At 38.8% G+C, this 18,631-nt stretch overlaps 2 protein-coding genes across 2 annotated transcripts in view; both read right to left on the reverse strand.

The window, feature by feature from the left end:
- Positions 1 to 326: 326 nt before the first annotated feature.
- On the reverse strand, positions 327 to 5,509 carry LOC146306270 (RNA-binding protein 4.1-like). The gene is made up of 4 exons (XM_084711550.1): positions 5,356 to 5,509; positions 2,888 to 3,317; positions 1,825 to 2,552; positions 327 to 1,630 (listed from the first exon to the last, which is right to left on the reverse strand). The coding sequence occupies exons 2-3, from the start codon at positions 3,297 to 3,299 to the stop codon at positions 1,840 to 1,842; spliced, it is 1,125 nt and encodes a 374-aa protein (XP_084567676.1). The 5' UTR covers positions 3,300 to 3,317; positions 5,356 to 5,509; the 3' UTR covers positions 327 to 1,630; positions 1,825 to 1,839.
- A 2,778-nt stretch (positions 5,510 to 8,287) lies between these two features.
- map4k2 (mitogen-activated protein kinase kinase kinase kinase 2) overlaps positions 8,288 to 18,631 on the reverse strand; it is a 54,359-nt gene continuing 44,015 nt past the window's right edge. The window contains exons 18-32 of the mRNA XM_084711720.1: positions 18,475 to 18,631; positions 17,802 to 17,977; positions 17,559 to 17,600; positions 16,057 to 16,141; positions 15,793 to 15,872; positions 14,158 to 14,218; positions 13,959 to 14,082; positions 12,464 to 12,522; positions 12,273 to 12,376; positions 11,919 to 12,096; positions 11,593 to 11,661; positions 11,416 to 11,502; positions 11,262 to 11,332; positions 11,094 to 11,149; positions 8,288 to 9,979 (exon numbers count right to left, since the gene is read on the reverse strand). Of these exons, the coding sequence (XP_084567846.1) occupies positions 9,892 to 9,979; positions 11,094 to 11,149; positions 11,262 to 11,332; positions 11,416 to 11,502; positions 11,593 to 11,661; positions 11,919 to 12,096; positions 12,273 to 12,376; positions 12,464 to 12,522; positions 13,959 to 14,082; positions 14,158 to 14,218; positions 15,793 to 15,872; positions 16,057 to 16,141; positions 17,559 to 17,600; positions 17,802 to 17,977; positions 18,475 to 18,631 (1,437 nt within the window). The 3' untranslated portion in view covers positions 8,288 to 9,891. The remainder of the gene's footprint in view (positions 9,980 to 11,093; positions 11,150 to 11,261; positions 11,333 to 11,415; positions 11,503 to 11,592; positions 11,662 to 11,918; positions 12,097 to 12,272; positions 12,377 to 12,463; positions 12,523 to 13,958; positions 14,083 to 14,157; positions 14,219 to 15,792; positions 15,873 to 16,056; positions 16,142 to 17,558; positions 17,601 to 17,801; positions 17,978 to 18,474) is intronic.

Consider the following 18,631-nt stretch of genomic DNA (forward strand, 5'->3'; position numbering starts at 1 on the left):
AGTACAAAAGAGTAAATTAAAGATTTATCTTTTTCTTATGCCTGGCACCAATACTGCCAGTCAGACTTTATTCTGGAACTGCAAAATAAAAATAAAACAAATTCTTCCTCCACTTTTTCCCTTCAATGTGGCCCCAATAACTCTGTTGTATAATAGCCACCACCATTTGGAGGGGGAAAAACAACATAATCCTTAGGAACAAAAGCAAAATACACTATTACAAAATAAAAATACTTTTTTTTTTAAAGAATCAATCATTCTATTGCATCTACAACCAAAATTAGACACGATCATAGAATTTGACACAAAAAACTGAAAAATGTCAAGTGTCACCAAAATAATTTTGGCTTTATTAAAAATTGTCATTCATTTTGGATTTTTAATGTATGCTGGTACTTTTACAGCTAGTATGAAAAATACAAACTTCAAACCCACCTATATGCAAAACAAACAAAGGCACCTTCAACAAAACACAAGTGCCTCATGACTTATACAGCTCAAGCCCTGAGTCCTGCCTCACATTTCTTTATCTGCTTCTGCTGTGTTATATGGAGACAAGGAGCATTAATCCCAGAATAAAATTCAAGACATGACAGGTTATGTTTTGTTGTCAGCTGTGTGCAAAGTCTGCAACATTGCGAGTGGGAAGAAAACAGTCACGATGTTACTTAGTTGCAGAGTGCCTGTCAGCCAACATTCCTGTTTTGGTGTCCTCAATGACACCGTTATTTCAAGACCGTTGTGTTCAGATCAGCAGACACCTCATTAAGTGATGTAAAAAAGATCAATTTTATAGTTTTAGACACATTCAAATTAGAAAAAATGAGGCTGGAATGTTTGAGATTATTACTTACATTATTACTTTAAGTGTGATTCTGTATATTAACTGAACACTCACCCTGATCAGTTGCATGGATACACATTCATTTCTCTATTTTCTTCAATGTGAATCATCAAGTCTGTTCATGTGCTGCAGATGGCAAAGAGTCAACAGGTTTGTTTGTTTTGTTTTGTTTTTTTTGTAGCATATCTGACGACTCTTGGAGCTCTGCAGCATATTGTTGGACACCAATGATAAAGATCAGTTTTGATCATTCTTTATCTACGCCCATGTAACTGGCTCGGATCGTGCCAGATGTGGATTTCGGAGCAAGATAAGACTCTTCTGCACTACAAGCAACTGATACAGCATGGGTTAACCCTCATCCCATTCAAAAAAGGAAGATAAATGTTCGTATATTGATAAAACGACACTTCTACATGACAAACAGAAGCAAAACAATTAACATTTGCTGAATTTAACAATTCACTTAATGTGAGGAAGAAACACAGATACGAAAAAAAGACATGGCTAAAATCTGAACTGAAAACCTGCAGAGCAAGTGAGCAAATTATTGTTTCATGAGTGTCAAACTGCAGTTTGCTTATCATCCTTGTTGAAAACACGTTATATGAATGTGACTGAAAGTACGATTCATCTGCGGGCAACTGGCATCTCAGGTTTTCCCATTTCTGATCTTAATTTCGACATCTCGTATGCATTGCTTTGCATCACATCACGCAGACAGATGGAATCATGTAGCTTGAAGAAACGACGGCAAAGGGAAAGTCCTGCGATTCACAAAGAGACCTAGAAAGAGAGCAGAGCATTTCCTTTTCAGAAACAGGGTGTCATCCCCATCATCTCGCAGTATAGCTTCAAAGGATTAAGCACCTTAAAAAATCCAAGTTACAATGGATTTCGAGATCCCAGTGCCTACAGTAAAATGTCCCTCTGTTCAGAGATCACATAAACAGTCATACTTTGTTTACTATGTTGCTCACCTTGGCACCATGGCTTTAGTAAGGCGCATAGCGTGGCGCATAATGATCCTTGGGTCGTGGAACAGCGTAGGAGCTCCTGGTGGCTGACACCGGTGACAACCGTGTTCGCTCATAGACGTAGCTTGTTGAGGAGACTGGGACTCGTCTGATCGGGCTGCGGTCTCGTGCATAGTATGCGGCAGCTGTGGCGGCTGATGAAGGTGGAGGTGGTGGCCGACGGTCATATGGATCTATACTGGAGGAAAGCTTTGACAGGGAGGAGGGGGGGGGTGGGGGAGGTGGGACATAGGACATGCGACGTTCCTCGAAATAGCTTAAGCTATAAGGGCGAGCTCTGTACCTCTCATAATAGTCAATACTGCTATAGAGACGGTCACGATCATAAGCTGATGACCTGTCGGCGTAGGAGCCAGCTGTTCTGCTGGCGTACCGATCCCCCAGCTCAGAGCTGTAGCTGCTAAGCCTACGAGGGGGAGGCGGCGGCAACATGTAATCAGCTCCTGGAGGTGAGGCCATACCGTAGCTTCCCCTGCCATAACCAGGGGGACCGCGTGGGGGGCCCCGACCACTGCGACCTCTTGCGCCATCACCGTGGCTACCGTTCCGACTGACTGGACAGTCTTTCGACCAATGACCATGTTTCCCACAGACATAGCAGCCGGTATGATCTCCCATTCCTGGGGCTGTGCGAAGCCGACTGGTGGACAGCTGTACGCTCATCAGCTTGCCTTGTAAGGAGAGAGAAGACACGCATGAGACCGTGGAGTTCTGACACGAAAAGGCTCTTACCGACTATAAACACGATAAATGCATTTGACCGACAATCACTGAGCGAAGCGAAATGACTTGCCGCGCCAGGTGCAGGTGCTTTTATGCCAGTGCCTAGTCACCAGTTACACTGCCACTGGTTTTACAAACTTATAAGTGGTTACTTTCAGTCCACCTGGTCAATTAATGAGGAAAAATATCAGCTAGTGGATTTTATTGTCACGAGAGGTCTACGGCGGCAATTCGTATCTATAGACAGCATAGACAACTAGTTCTATCCTGACCAAGAGTTCACCTTTGAAGGCTGTGTTGTCCAGCTTATCGATGGCCTCCATGGCATCTTCCATTCGCTCCATGTGAACAAAGGCGTAGTCCTTCACTATGTCACACTCCACCACCGGGCCAAAGTCTTCAAACTTGGCCCGCAAAACCTCACTGGTGACCCCTTCGCCGAGATTGCTGACATGCAGCTTGGTGGTAGACTTGGGCCTGCCTTTGCTCATCTCCACATTCATTCGCCAACCATGCAACTGGTGCTGGTGGAGGTTTTTAATGGCCTCCTCTGCTTCAGACATGCTGTTCATGTGTACAAACCCATAGTTTTTGACAATGTCACATTCTGAGACTTTGCCATACTTCTCGAATAATTCACGCAGTTCCTCAGGTGTGGCATTGCAGGCAAGGTTGCCGATAAAAATTTTCACCATGATGAAGTTCTGTGTATCCTAGAAGATTTAGAAAAATATGTCAATTAAAACTGTATGACCACAACCAATATCTAATGATTACTTTAAAGGGATATGAGGGCTATCTCCGCTATGCAGAATAATCCAACAGCCCTGCAATAAACCCTTCCTTCACAAAGGTGTTAATGTTAAGTTTGTGTTGAAACTGTTTTGCAGAGGTGTTGGTTCAACAGTATGGTCATTAGAGACTGCATTTTGTGGTGCTGTTTAACTGTACTGAATAATATAGAGAGGTGTTTCTGTCATTTAGCTGAACCTCATCAATATAAATTGCCTCCAAAATGCAAATACAGTTCAGACAACACATCTTTAAATCAGTTTCAACAAAATGTATTATCTCTGTAAAGTTAGGTGTTGCTCCTTTATAAGCAGAAACCTACACTCTATTAAATATGGGATTTGTGTTTTTTGTAAAGGTGAATTAATTTAATATAACTCTTGTGTTCTTTTAAACTTTAAACTGTATGATGGCATTCCCAGCTGTCTTCAATCTTTCCAGATGTTTAAAGTTCAGTATTCAGCTGTACCGATTACTTGATTATTAAATGAATCAACATCTATTTTGATAATCAATTATACAGTTTGAGTAATTTTTTAAAGAAAAAGTCAAAGTTCTTTGATTCCGGCACCTTACATGTTGATATTTTTTGGTTTCTTTAGTTTGGGTTGTGAGTAAAACAAGACATTTGAGGATGTCATCTTGGGCTTTGGGAGACACCATTACACCATTGACATTTTAACATAAACAACTATTAATCAACTATGAAAATAATTGTTAGTTACAGCCCTAACTTGGATCAAGTTGCCTGTAAAAAGTAAGACAGTCCAAATTTAGAAGGCCATATCTCTTATTCCACTGTGTCAGTCACATACTGAATCAGATACTTGCTCGTACTGTATTAGCTCTCAGGTGTGCATTGCTTTTGGATAAAAGCATCTGCTAAGTGAAATTGTAAACTGTAAACATTTAGGTCAATGGAAGTATCAGACCTGACTCAGTAATGACAACTACTGTATGTTAAAGAACTCAGATTTGTGCAAAAACAAACCCAACTTACCTATATAACATACAGTAAATAAAAGTCAGTCTACACAACTAACAGTGGCATACACTTGGTTGTAAAAATGACGAAAGACTAATGCAGTCTAACACAACAGACACAGTAATAAATTCTGGTTTAATAAATGTTATAGTGTTCAGTTCTTCTGCTTTGTTCATCCACATTACATCAATAAGGTTAGGCACACGTTTAACTTAAGAACTAGAGCTGAAAAGATGAAACAATGTCAATCTAAAACTGTTGCAACTTAACATTATAAAGTTCATAAAGGTACATGGCACATAGACATGGAAAACTTAATGTTCAAAACATAAAAGTTTACTAAACAGAGGACAACACTGGTGTATGAAGGGTGAAACGAGTTTCAGCCGCAGCTCCTGTATGACAGATGAGTAAACTATTCAAGCAGCAGGCTAACTGACTAACTCTGCAAATTCATAACATATCATATAAATTCAACGTGATTTCCTCTCAAAATCAAGCACTATTTTAAAACACTGTACGTTGGTTTGCTCATTAACCACTATCTGGTGTTTACTAACGTGGGCTGGCAAAACAGATAAACATTACGTCAGATAACAAATAGCACTAGCTAGCCAGCTTGCTAACACTAAGTTTTACTGCGTATGAGACTTTTCTAACAGTTTATCAAGCGTGTCACTACAGTCTGAAAAGCTTGCTGGTTATTTAGAAAAAAAATGCAAATAGTGTACAGTGCGCAATGTTTTCATGCGCGTCATATTTCAGTGCAATTTCGTTCCAATGTTTGGCTAATGATGGCGTAATATTATGAAGCTAACACATTAGCGAAGTAGCTAAAAACTTACTAGCTAACCCTCGCGCGCTGGCTATTGCAGCCCGTACCAAACATGCACAACATGCACAACAACGGTACAATGACAGTCCATATCACCACAGTCGTAAAATATATTTTTACTTTTAAATCTCTAACCTACCTCTGAAACGACGTAGGCCTCGGGCTCGACACTAATGAATGAAAAGTGAAATGGCGGAGTGGCGCTGCAGCTCCCGTGATGCCGCTCCTGCCTCTTCTACTTCTTCATCCTGCTTCATTACCGCCACCAACTGACCGGAACTATGTACTATCATCATACAGCCTGCACCACTGCACACAGTAGACTCACTGGTCCTTTATCTTAAGTGAGGTATTACATCTAAGGTCAACTTGACAAGGTGGCAAAAGTACACGCATTTTGTATTCAAGTAGACTAGATACAAAAAAAGATAGACTTGGGTAAAAGTAGTAGTGATTCAACTTCTTTAGATGAGTAAAAGTGACAAAGTACAGTCTCTGAAATGTACTCAAAGTATAAAAGTAAAAAGTAGCTCTCTAAAGAACATTTCTACCAACTGTTTGAGTAAAGCCAACTGAAACTCACCTTTTCTCTGCCGTCGAGTCTCAATCTCTAGTCTGTTTCTCCTTGTTACTTGTTACAATTATGTTGTTTTTGTCTTGTTGATTTATTTTGTTTTAAGACGGTGCAAGAAACACAATACAGTGCAAAACAATACGGACAGTGTTTTGTGTTTTGTCTTATGTGTTTTTTGTTTTGTCAAAACCATTTTTCATCCTGTTACATCTATCATGTGTGATATGCACTGATGGATTCACCAAGAAATCACCTTTCCTGTGTTTCCTGTGTATAAAAATAATCCCTATTGCCCCTCAAATGCATTAAAACCAAAGTAATGAGCCCGTCTTGTACAGTACAAGTGCAGTAACAATGTATTTGTACTTGGTTACCTCCCACCTCTGAAGCTTGAAAAATTGGACTCAAGGATTAGCTGCAATCAAGTTCTATGGCAAGGAATCAGTTAATCAATAGACCTTTTTGACAGCAGCCATATTGAAACATTAGAATAAGCACAGGTGTTGTGTTACTAATTACACTAATCTAGAGATGTTCCAATACCATTGTTTACTTCCCGATAATGGTTCTGATATCCACTGTATGCAATATGGTTGCTATGTTAGCCTGGCTCATATTAAACCCTTACAAACAATACAGAGAATGAATGCCATAGAACATGACTTCACCATCCTGAGAAAAAAATGGGGGGTTAATAAATTATGTGGTGTTGGATCAGTGCACGGACACACACATGCTGAAACCGAGGTGGTATCTGAGGCTGATACAAACAACATTATCACGTTCCATTCAGTGTAGCAAACACTTTCCAGTGAGCCAACATGCACAATAGCAGCACCTTAACTCTGTTTGACCTGAATGGAATGGAACCAAAATAGTATTATTATTATTAACACTTGTTTCTATTATTTAATGCCAAAATGGCAGCTGTGATAAAGTTCTATTGATCAATTGACAAACACATTTTTGAATAAACAGATGTACAAGCAGAAATATTGATAAAACAAAATACTGATTGATTTAAAAGGACATACCTGACTTTACAAATAAAAAAAAAATGAATTAATTTGTCAAATTTGATTTAAAAACAAAACAAAACAGTAAGCCTCAGCCAAAGTGAATTTCCCAGCATTCTTTGGCTGACATGATGTTTATTTTATTTATAAACTATAATAGAAATTTGGATCAGACTGATGCAGCTGTGAATTCTAGATGGCTCGCTCTGAGCCCTGAAAGAACAAATCTCAATCATTCCTGGTATGTTTGGGGGATCCAGTCCAGCTGGGATGCTTCAGACATATAATCAAACAAAAGTACTTTGATTCTGAGAACAAAACATATTATATGGTAAATATTACATCGCAAGGCTTTTGAGAGTTGTAATCAAGATATTTTTAAGTGTAATAAAAACCTCAAGAAAAATCACATCATCACAAGTTGCTGTTTTTGCTGTTCAGAAATGTAAAATAAAGTTTATTTTGGCTACAAGTGAATCTTTCTCAGGACAAAGAAATGTAACCAAATCTGCCTCAGCTTCAAAGGAAATTAAAATCTTTATTTTGCATATTACAACCCCTGTGTATTGTAAGAGCATACTGTATTGTTATGTACATAAAGTCTATACACAATAACAATAAAATCATCTTAAAAAACAAAGCCATACACATATTATATCTTTCAAGTATCTGTCAGGGAAAGGGGAGTGTTACTTATACAGTTCCCTTTCCATAAATACCATAAATATCATTACACACAAAACTCTAATGTAGTGGAATTTACATTTTAGTCAAACAAGCAGAAGTACAATTTAATTGCATTCAGTTTCTATGGCACCTCATGAAATCAATGTACATTTAGTCTACGTGTGAGTTGAATTTGAAATAAAGGAAATGGAGTCACAGGTTAAAGCTGTTTGGCACCAGTGGATAACTGACAGCAGTGAAAGGACCCTTCATGTTCACACGCTAGAACAGGATTTCTCAGCTCTCTCAACACGGCGGCACATAATGTAAATGTAGCTAAATTTGCACATTCACAAATCCTCAAAATACATTTAAATGTGATTTTCAGAATTATATGGTCACATATGGAAAGTTCACATGGTTACACACTTTTTGTAACATTGAAGCTAACAATCTAAATATCACTGACATGTTGTTTCATGGGGAGCAGTATATTGGAAATTGAAACCATGTTTTCTAAGCTAACCTAATGTATTTTATTGTAAAGGGTTTCTTCCATCTGTCTTTCTAAAAGTCAAAATATGTGTAAATCTTACTGTATTTTAAGACAAATGAGTATCTACTACTGTACTGGCTAGTAAAATTTGAACACCTCGTCAGTTCTTTGAGTTAACATACACAACATGTATCTCAGTAAGAATGCTTAAAAAGGCCTTATATGAGAAACTACGGTGAGTAGGGTTGGAATTTGGATCAGTTTTACATATTAGCATTCAGTATTTCTGTACATTTTTTTCAGAGTTTTTTGAATTTTGAATAGTATGTTACACAGTGACTAAAGCTGAATCCTCCGCGTAGCAAACTAAAACCCTTCCTCCACTTTTAAAGTTTTCAATGGTGGTGAATGTTTGATGGTCAAAACAAATACTCCTTTAATCAACACGCCAAAAGGTAGAAGAGATGAAAAACAACTTATCATCGGCTGTTTGACGGTAAGGAAGATCCCTCATATAAGATTAATTAATGCTTTTTTTTTTGGTGACATACGTTGCATTCAGGTCATATTGAATGGATGGCAGACATGAGACATTCCTGTGTTTTCACCTTAGGAGCAGAATATGTAAGTATTTGCTGCCAACCAGTAAAAGAAAAATGGGTCAGTATCATGTTATAACGTAGAAGGTTTATTGTTATAATAGGATTTTTTTCACATTATAACAAGATATTTCATGCAATAATAAGATGATTTTGCATTAATATGACAATTTTTTTTCTTATTATAACGTGAAAAGTTTCATGCTATAATGTGATAACTTATATTGTTATAACATAAAACGTATCCATTATAACATAACTTATACTGTTATAACATGATTATAACAATATTAATTATCACGTTATAACACTATAAGCTATCAGGTTATAACATGACACATTTTGCATTACAATAATAAGTTTTAACACTGAAATGTTTTATGTTATAACAATATAAGGCTTAAAAATACTGTGCACTGACAAACAATATATCCGTTAAATTTGGGTTTAATTACCTTGAATGAACCTTGAACATTGGCTTCCATACAATTAAGGGCTAATTCAGAGCTTTCAGAAAAATATGAGTTTCCCGGTTGTAATTATGACTTGGATGTTGACGTGAATAACATTTACGCAAAAGTGGTAATGGGCATGATGTTAATGCAGCATTACTCTGTGGAGAATCCAGTGTGTGTATACCCAAAAAAGAATATACCCTATGGTCAATCAATACTGGCTCCAAAGATGTCAGATTCCTCAGAAATCCTGTGAAAAAAGTTTTAAATTCTCACTTTCTCTTTTGTGCATTCCCTTTAATCCCTTTAAGGTTTGTTCGTGTGATTGGTTGACAGAAGTCTCAGCCTATCACACTCAGCTCTGGTGTTTCCTCCTCAGTTCCTGCCAGGTGTCCTCCCATTGGACCGAATGTTCTGGTTCCAGTAAGTAACAAAGACGGCAGCAAACAGTAAACCAAAAAAAAAAAGCTTCACAACATCAGTTCAGAAACTCGTGTGCTGTCACAGATGTTTTACGTCCTTGGTGTTCTACAGGTCCATACTGCGGCCTCTCACTCAGCAGGAATGGAACTGTCCTCCCTGCTGCTCTGACACTGTGAATTAGGCCGTAAGATGAATTCATTTACATGAAAATCTTGGCTTTTGGGGCTTTATTCAGCAAACCCAAGAGTTAGAAACTTACTTATCACGTTGACATGTCTCTCTTATACACGTGTTGTCCAAGAGTCTGGACAACTGAATGAAATACTGACTTGTGTCATTCACAGCAGAGAGTGGATCAGTTTGTGCTGGTGTCTGTTACAGCTTCAGTCATGGAGGACATCATTTCCACTACAGGGTTATAGAACAGGTCTGTACTCCGTCTCCTCTCAGTAGCTGCTTTCATGTCCGGTCAGGATGTACAGGTTGCTCAGTGCTGACGGGTCGTCTGTCGGTGTGCTCTGAAGGATGATGTCCCTGTAAAAAGTCAAGAAGAAAAGAGGGAAAAATCTCACTGGATCAAATACGACCAAAGAAATGCAGAGTGAAGCACCTTGACAGCTGAATGGTTACAGCGCAGAGTTTTTGTACTAAAATGGTAGTAGATTTATCAAGTTTGCTGGTTTATATTCCAAAATTAATTAAATAATTATTTTTTGTTAGTGTTTGTGTTAGCTCTGTTCAGACCATGGTGGTTTTTGGTGATTGTCATTTTTGTGCTTTGCCATTTTAATTTTGTGTGTTGAATATCATGAAAAGCAGCTATTTTCTGTCTCCGATGTTGCTTTATCTGCAGCAACAAGACCTTCTTCAGCTCCTCATTCAGCTCGCATTCAACTCTTCCTCTTCTTCTCTTCTACTTCTTCAGCCCTTCTTCTTCTTCAGGTCTTCTTCTTTAGCTTATGTTCTTCTTTAGCACTTAAGCTCTTCCTCTTCGTTACTCTTCCATTTCTTCAGCTCCTCTTCAACTTCTACTTCTTCAGCTCTTCTTTAGCTTAATGTTCTTCTTTAGCACTTAAGCTCTTCTGCAGCTCTTATTCTTCAGCTCTTCTACTTCTTCTTCCACTCTTTGTCTTCTTTACTCTTCCATTTCTTCAGCTCTTCTTTAGCTCTTCTGCTTCTTCTTCAGCTCTTCTAGCACTTCTCCAGCTCTTCTTTAAGTCTTCTACTTCTTCAGCTCTTCTACTTCTTCAGCTTTTCTTCTCTAGCTCTTCTACTTTTTTAGCCCTTCTTCCTCTTCTTCAGTTTTTCTACTTCTTCATCTCTTCTTTAGCTCTTCTGCTCCAGCTCTTCTTCTTCAGCTTTTACTACCACCACTACTACTACTACTGGTTCAGCTTCCACAATCTGCCAACTTTACAGGTTTCAGCTTCTAGATTTTTCAGATAATTCATTTCACATTTCTTCAGTTCCAACAATGCTTTGAAATTCAGCTCAGATGTCAGCATTCACACTAACTTTTCTGCAGGAAATACAACTTTAGTTTTTATCTTCTATTCTATTGTACTCCACTACTATCAATACTGCTGCTGTTAGTGCTATTGTTTCACCAGTGAATGACACTGATATTGTCAGATTAGCGTAAACGTACCTGTTTGTTCCCAGAACTCTGAATACTCGACTCTCATCTGTAATTTCTTGTGTTACCTGCAGACAGAGATGAAATTTAACCTTTTTATACACATGAATGAAATGGACTCAAGAGAAACACACAACATCAGCTCTGTCCCAGCTGGACATAGATCTTGTAGCTAATCACCTCATCTGAATGAAAACTCCTCCCTCTGAGGCCATGCTTCCAGAAAGCCAGCAAACTGTCCTGTAAGCAGACTGTCAGAACACGTCATGTCACTCAACTGTCAGCAGGAAACTCAAAGTCTCAGTCACTGTGATTTTCACATGATTGTTTGTACCTAGAGTTTCAATGGGGAAGTCAAAGACCATCTCGGCAGCCAGCTCTTTTGATGGAAGACCTCGGAGGTTCACAACCTTAACAGTTTCTGTCCAATGAGGATCGAGATTGAGACATTATGAGTCACCATGAGAGATGGCTGGAGTGTTTACAACGTGTTGTGATGGAGGTGACTTACTTTCTAATGCGATGAGAACTGTGTCTCTGTCCAGTTGGGTTACCTGTGCTGCCCTGAGTCCTCCACCATCTGCACACGCACAGAGAGACAAAGAAAAGGATTAAGTTGAAGCTCTAAAGGAATAGTTCAGATTTTTTTTAAGTGTGGTTTTATGAGGTACTTGTACATAGATGGCGGTCGACACGCCCCCAATTTGGAGAACCAGGAGCACCAATACACTGACTATGGATAAGAACCTCATTCAACCACACCTCAAAAATGTCGAACAATCTCTTTAAGTGTAACTCTGTAATCAGGCAGTGTACAAACACAGCGCTCCGTCCTACCTGGTGTTGAAATAGGTGTGCTGTTCAGCTCTATAATATCAAACTTGAGCTGTTGGCTGTTTGGGCCTTTCCCGTTACTACAGTCCCTCACCCCGACGCACAGCTGAGGAAACTCATCCGTCACCAACACCAGCAGCTCAAATATTGGCAGAGAGTCTGGTAGCTTTATTGCTATGTGCTGTAAGTCAAACAGATGGCAACACAAAGAGGAAGAGTCATGACTGTCATTTTTAGATAACAGGATATGAAAGAATCAGGTCAGCCTTATATAGACTCAAGAATACAACAGAATATACCACAGATCAAAGCACTATATTTCACTGAAGACCATTTTAAGTGTAAGAGTGTACAAACCTTTAGATGCATGAACTTCTGGAGAGGTTCATACCACAACAGTAGAACCAGGCCAGTTGGAACCGCCGCACATAGAAACGTACTGTCAGTGTACGGGTTTCTTGCTGTGAGACAACAAGGTGCAGAGTCTGATGTTGGTTTTACTGAACAAACAAAATAAAAGCATGTAGAGTAAATTCTGCATCACTTACCTACACTACACCTCCTACAGCCTTTAGTGTCTGGAATCTTCACAGATATGGCATACTTTCTGTGGATTGAGACGTAATACACAGTTCACACAGTAAGAACACAGTAAGAAAACCTCACTTAAACCCACTATGTATAAGTTTCAAAATGTCTTACTCTGGTGCCACCCAGAGGTAGAATCAAGAATGACACTATTATTACTGCACCTACAGTTCTGGTATTACTTCTACTATAGATGTGGACTAGAGTTTGTGACTTGAACTGTAGTTGCACTTTAAGGACCAGTGTATAGGATTAAGTGGTATTTAGCAGGTGAGCTTGCAGAATGCAAACACCTCATCACTGTACTGCAGCCAGCCACCAGGGGGCAATCAAGATGCTTGGACTTCACTTTTGGGGACCTGTGATTTTGTCCATTTCTAATACATGTTGTTGATCTAGAGCCACTGTTTCGTTCAACTATTCTGGGCTCCTGTAGAAACATGATGGTGCAACATTGGCTGAATGTCGTGCCCTCCCATATTATCATTTGTAACCATATGCATCTAGTGTGCATGGCCACAGATGACTGTAGCCTGCCACAAAAACACCATCTGCAGCTGCTGTGTCATTGGTCAGAATCTTTGGCTATAATAACTTCACACAAAAGCTGGATCAACCACATCAGGTACCTGAATATGTACCTGGACAGGTGATGTCAAAGTTACTGTTAGCACCTATGGATGTTTATCAAACATGTTTAGCTTAGCATCATCCCTCTAACATTAGCTACTAGCTTTACAGCTAAGGGAAGTTAACTTGATTAGATTGGCGTTTGAAAACATGAGTGAGTGTTTGTTTGCTTGCCACACTTGTTCCCATAAGAGTACTGCTTTGCCATGACTATAAAAATGTTCAGGTAACTTAATCATCCACGTTCCACTGCCACCATGTGCTGGCTAATGTTAAACCTAAAGACAGACCACATTAATTATTAATGTCACCTACAGGTGGGATCCAGGTAATTCTTGACCACATAATGTTACAGGCATATTATAACATATCAGTTTCAGCCAAGAAAACAAAGAGGGCTCAAAACACATAAAACAGTGAAGCCAACTGTGACAGAGACGAAACGGTAACTGAAAGATGAAGACATTTTTAAAAAACGCAGTCAATTCCATCATGGTCAGTGTCAGCTAACGTTAACATTTAACGTTAGCCTGTATTTAATCAGATGATCATCTTCAAACATTAACTTTGTGGAGTAAAAGTAACGGCAGAAATATTTAGAATTAAAGACTGATAGACACTAAACAAGTAATCACTGCTGAAGGAGAGATGATAATACAATGCTGAACTCCTTAGATATAGGTATGCAGTGTTCTAAGCAGACTGGACAGCTTGCAGCAGATGACAGAACGCTCACAACAACCATAAGAGACTTGAGACTTTTAACAATACTCCTACTAACCACCTTCCCATAACATTTACAGGCTATCTTGTGTCCTGTCCTACCTGGGGTTGATCCTCTCAGTGAAGCGGTTGGTGCTGAGAGACAGACTGCTGTGTTTCTTTTGCAGATGTCCTCTCTGTTCAAACAGAGCCGTCAGACTGTGGGAGTAAAGCTGGGACGACTTCCCTGCAGGACGGATACTTCGTTAGAAAAGCAGCACTCTGTGTTTTCTGGCAAAAGTGACATCAAGAGATCTGTTACCTGATACGGACATCAGCACATTGTTCATAACATACAGCCACGTGCAGCGCTGAGGGAGCAGCTGTGGAAAACACAGAAAACAATTCATCAAATAGTTCATGTAAGTTCATATTTACCACATGTTGATACACCAGGTACCTTCAGGGACTTTTTGAAGACCTTTGTAATACCACTTACAATTAAATTTAATGACAACTTCATGACCATACTGGCAAAAGTATAAAAGATATAATAGAAAATCAGTATGTATTTCAAGCCCTAGAAAGCAATTATTTACTCTTCCTATCTTACATTTACAACAGAAAGTTTCTGTAATACAGCCTCAGAAGCTGCTCAACTGCTTCCTTTCAGTTGTTCTTCTGTGAAATCATTGCAGATCTCTGACCTCCTCACCCTGTCTCTAAGGGTGAGTCCAAACACCCTGTGAAGGACTCTCGTATCCCTGATCTCATTCTTTCAGTCATTACCCAGAGCTCATGACCACAGCTGAGGGTTGGAACAAAATCAAGAGACTCAGCTCCTTCCTTACCACAGTACAGATGCAGCTCCAATCCATCTGTTGCTCTCATGCTCCATCTTTCCATCATTCATGAACAAGACACTGAGGACATGCTTGAACCACTAAGTTAGGGCAGAGTATCATTTAAAAAAATAAGACACCAGTTCCCTTAATGTGATGCCAGTACCAAAAGAATACTCTGTTTGATCCCCTTTTCCAAGGGTTCTTCTTTATGAAGAATGCTTACAGTGATTGGCTACAAGTAAAACCATGTAGTAGTCATTTTTTGTCTAATACCAAAAGGAGCACTTGGCTCAAGAAGTTTCAGTACCATTTGGCAATGGATTTCAATCAATACCTGAAAGGTATGAAGTACCAATACCCAGCCCTACTTTTCATTTGGGCAAGTAGCTTGCAAGGAGCATTTTTCACAGTACCATGGCCCCATCCTAGCAAATTCACACTTGGCTACAAACCAACCAAGTGCACACTGGTAGACCTTTTCCACCAACATTGAACTGGCCCAGCTCATGTTCAAGCACCTAATTCTGACCAGTTTTTGGAGTATCACCACCAAAAACAAATTGGTTCGGAACCCAAAAAGTTGTTTTTCAGCTAGCTAATTTGGTGAAACAGGCCTTGGGAGGCACAGTTTTGACTAAGTCAGTAGTCAGTAAAACAACATCATGAACAATCACAGATTCCGTCCTTAAAAATCTGAACTGGTGATGAGGGACAACCTTGGTAAATGTTAACATCCAGCTTAAACACCTGTGACTTACTTCTCAGTTCTCTTTTCTGGATATACTAATACCAGATGGCTCACTTTCACAGCATACCATCAACAAGACTCCCTGAAGGACGCAACGATGAGAATTCTCCAAGTCCACAAACCACACAGGATAGGACAGAATCAACATTAGTCCTCCTAAATCTGAGGTTCCACAATCACCCAGAGCCGCGTTTCCGATCACTGGTCTTTGAACTAAGATGGTACTCAGCACACATATGAACCATCTTATGCTCCAACATGGTGTCCAATGACAAAACACCATTAAGATCAGCCAAACCTTTCCTCTCAACCATCTCCCTGTAGGTTTTTTCTTGAATGAGCACTGGACCAGTCTTTTTCTTACCTTCTCTAGTGTATCTTCATGGAGTTCATTAAGGTTCAGTATGTAGATACCCTCCTCTGCTCCAAGAATAAGGTACTGATCTGAGGAGGAAAAGTGATTGTTAAAGGGGAGAAAACATAACAAACATACCATAATATAAATGACATTGAACAATGACATTTTTGTTACTTGTACAATTGTTGAGATACCTAGTAAAGCTGACTTTACTCTGTTCTGAAGCAAAAACTACATTCATTAGAGTGTAAGGACATTAAGAGACATTACCTCTTGTCTTGGGTAAAATCCAGGTGACAGCACAGTGGATTTTAAGAGGACAACCGTTGAAGACTTTGGAGAAGCAGGCTCCCATCTATAGAACCAGCACAGCAACTCAGTCACTAATGATCTGACAAAGGCTACATTGACCCTTCAGGTTTGGAAGGATGTTTATTCCAACAAAAACTGTGGCAGCCAGCCCATTTCCACCAAATATGATGGAAAAAAAATTCTGTAAGTCATAATGAGACCCTCTTATCAAGTAATGAGTTAGTATTTTAAATTACTTATTTTTTATTTCAAAATAATGAGTTAGTATCTTAAAATTATCAGTTAGTATCTAAAATTAATGACACATTATCTCAAAATAATCAGTTAGTATCTCAAAATAATGACTTATTACCTCAAAATAATGACTTATTACCTCAAAATAATGAGGTGGTACCTCAAAATAGTGAGGTAGTGCCTCAAAATAAAGAGGAAGTACCTCAAAATAGTGAGGTGTTGCCTCAAAACAATGAGGACGTACCTCAATATAATGACTTATCTCAAAATAATGAGGTAATGCCTCAAAATATTGAAGTAATGCCTCAAAATAATCACTTATTATCTCAAAGTAATGACTTAGTACCTCAAACTAGTGACTTATTGTCTCAAAATAATGAGGTAGTACCTCAAAATAGTGAGGTAGAGCGTCAAAGTAATGAGGTGGCATCTCAAAATAATGACCTATAATTTCAAATTATGAGTTAGTACCTCAAAATAATGACTTAGTATGTCAAAAATAATGAGGTAGTACTTTAAAATAATGACTTATTATCTCAAAATAATGAGAGAGCACCTCAAAATAGTGAGGTAGTGCCTCAAAATAATGATTTAGTACCTCACAATAATGACTCAGTATCTAAAAATTATGAATTGGTATCTCATAGCAATTAGTTAGCATCTCAAAATAATGTGATTTTTTTTTTCTCAAAATACAGATTCAGTATCATAGTGAGAATAGAAACAAAACTTATCAAAGTAATCAGTTAATATCTCATAATAATGAGAAACTTTCTCAAACCAATGATTCAGTTTCCAAATAATGAGTTAGTATCATGGTGAAAGTTTCTCATTATACTGACTTACAGGATCTTCTTTTTTCATCTCTTTGGCACAAATGAGCTTCCATAAAAAGCAGCATGTATATTTACTACAATTATAACTTCCAACAGGCTACTTTGCACATTGGTGACTCCAAATACCAGCAAGCAGTAAATGAGTAGTGAGGTTTCCAAAGATACCAAATATATCAGGTTTCTGGAAGTTTCTGGAAACGTGTATAAACTGAAGCTAAGGACAACCAAAAATATTTCAGCTATAAAAACACAGGCTGGAGTTTTACATGAAAACTGTTCTTGGAGCAGCTTGTCTCATGCCATGCAAGGAAACCTGTCTTGTTAGTGTTCAGGGTTTTGCTACTGATCAGATTTTACTGTAGGTCACATGCTGTTAGATTTCACACTTACATGGACTTGAGGGGTAGGAGGGAGTCCATGACAATCAGCCCTCTAGAAATGTCAAAGGTTACACATAACAAAACAAAACATAGGGGATGATAAAAACTGTACATGAGATGCATTACAAACCAACATCTTGTTGCATGATTTGTCTTCTTATAGACAAACATTTGTTCATTAGGAAGTTATTAGGTTAGCAAATCACACGTTTATTCATGTTTAACGGGAGGAATAAGTTTGGTTGGAACTCACAGAGTCCTCGGTCTTTCTCCTCAGAGTGCTCCACTCAGGTGACAGTGGTGTCTCTCTCTTTGGAGACGTAACAGTGGTGACCTTCCTCTTCTCTGCTACTACGGCGTCCCCCACAGGCAGACATGGACCACTGCAGCGCTGTCTGATGTCCTGTGTGGCTGAGCACCTGGCCAACACTGGTCAAACACACAAAAGACAGTCAGAGGAAGAGACAGTCTTTTTCTTGATATCATCTGACGCTTAAACTTAAAACCAGTAACTACAGTACATAGATCTAGTAATTATCTAACCTTAGACATCCCTCATGACGTTTTTGGTGATTATTGTCAACTGTTGTTATGAATTCCTTTTTACTGTGATGTTCTGTTAACACGTTCAATAAGCTGGCAAACATGACAAACAAATTTGATTTCCTTGATTTCCTACACTGAACGTCTTTCTGTAAATATGTTTTCGTTATGTTAAATGAACCCAAATTATTTGAGTTTTTTTGAACAAGAAATTGAGTACATCACATGAGCTTAAAAACTTTGAGTACTTATTTTTACAACCACTTTTTTTGCTCATTCAACAATCAAAATACATGCTGTGCGCACAGTGTATGTGCTGTTAATTGGTCTTAATTAGGTTATAACGGCTTTATAAAGTTTAGTAAAATGACGGTGACTTGTACCTGTAGTGGAGGGGGAGTCAGTGGTGATGGCGGTGTCGGGGCCCAGCGTGCAGCTCGGTCTCAGCGTCAGGTCTCTGTCCTCTGTGTTGGGAGTTAAAGAGCTGAAGGCAGGCAAGGAGGCTGTGGATGGGCTGAACAAACCACTTTTCCTACCTCC

The sequence above is a fragment of the Lutjanus erythropterus genome, chromosome 23 (assembly GCF_056507025.1).
Source record: "Lutjanus erythropterus isolate fLutEry1 chromosome 23, fLutEry1.hap2, whole genome shotgun sequence".
Taxonomy (NCBI): domain Eukaryota; kingdom Metazoa; phylum Chordata; class Actinopteri; order Lutjaniformes; family Lutjanidae; genus Lutjanus; species Lutjanus erythropterus.

Coding starts and splice junctions, on each gene's coding strand:
- LOC146306270 (XM_084711550.1), bottom strand. CDS start 3,299: ATGGTGAAAATTTTTATCGGCAACCTTGCCTGCAATGCCACACCTGAG. Junction 2,553..2,887: donor GGACAACACAGCCTTCAAAG/GTGAACTCTTGG, acceptor TCTCCTTACAAG/GCAAGCTGATGAGCGTACAG.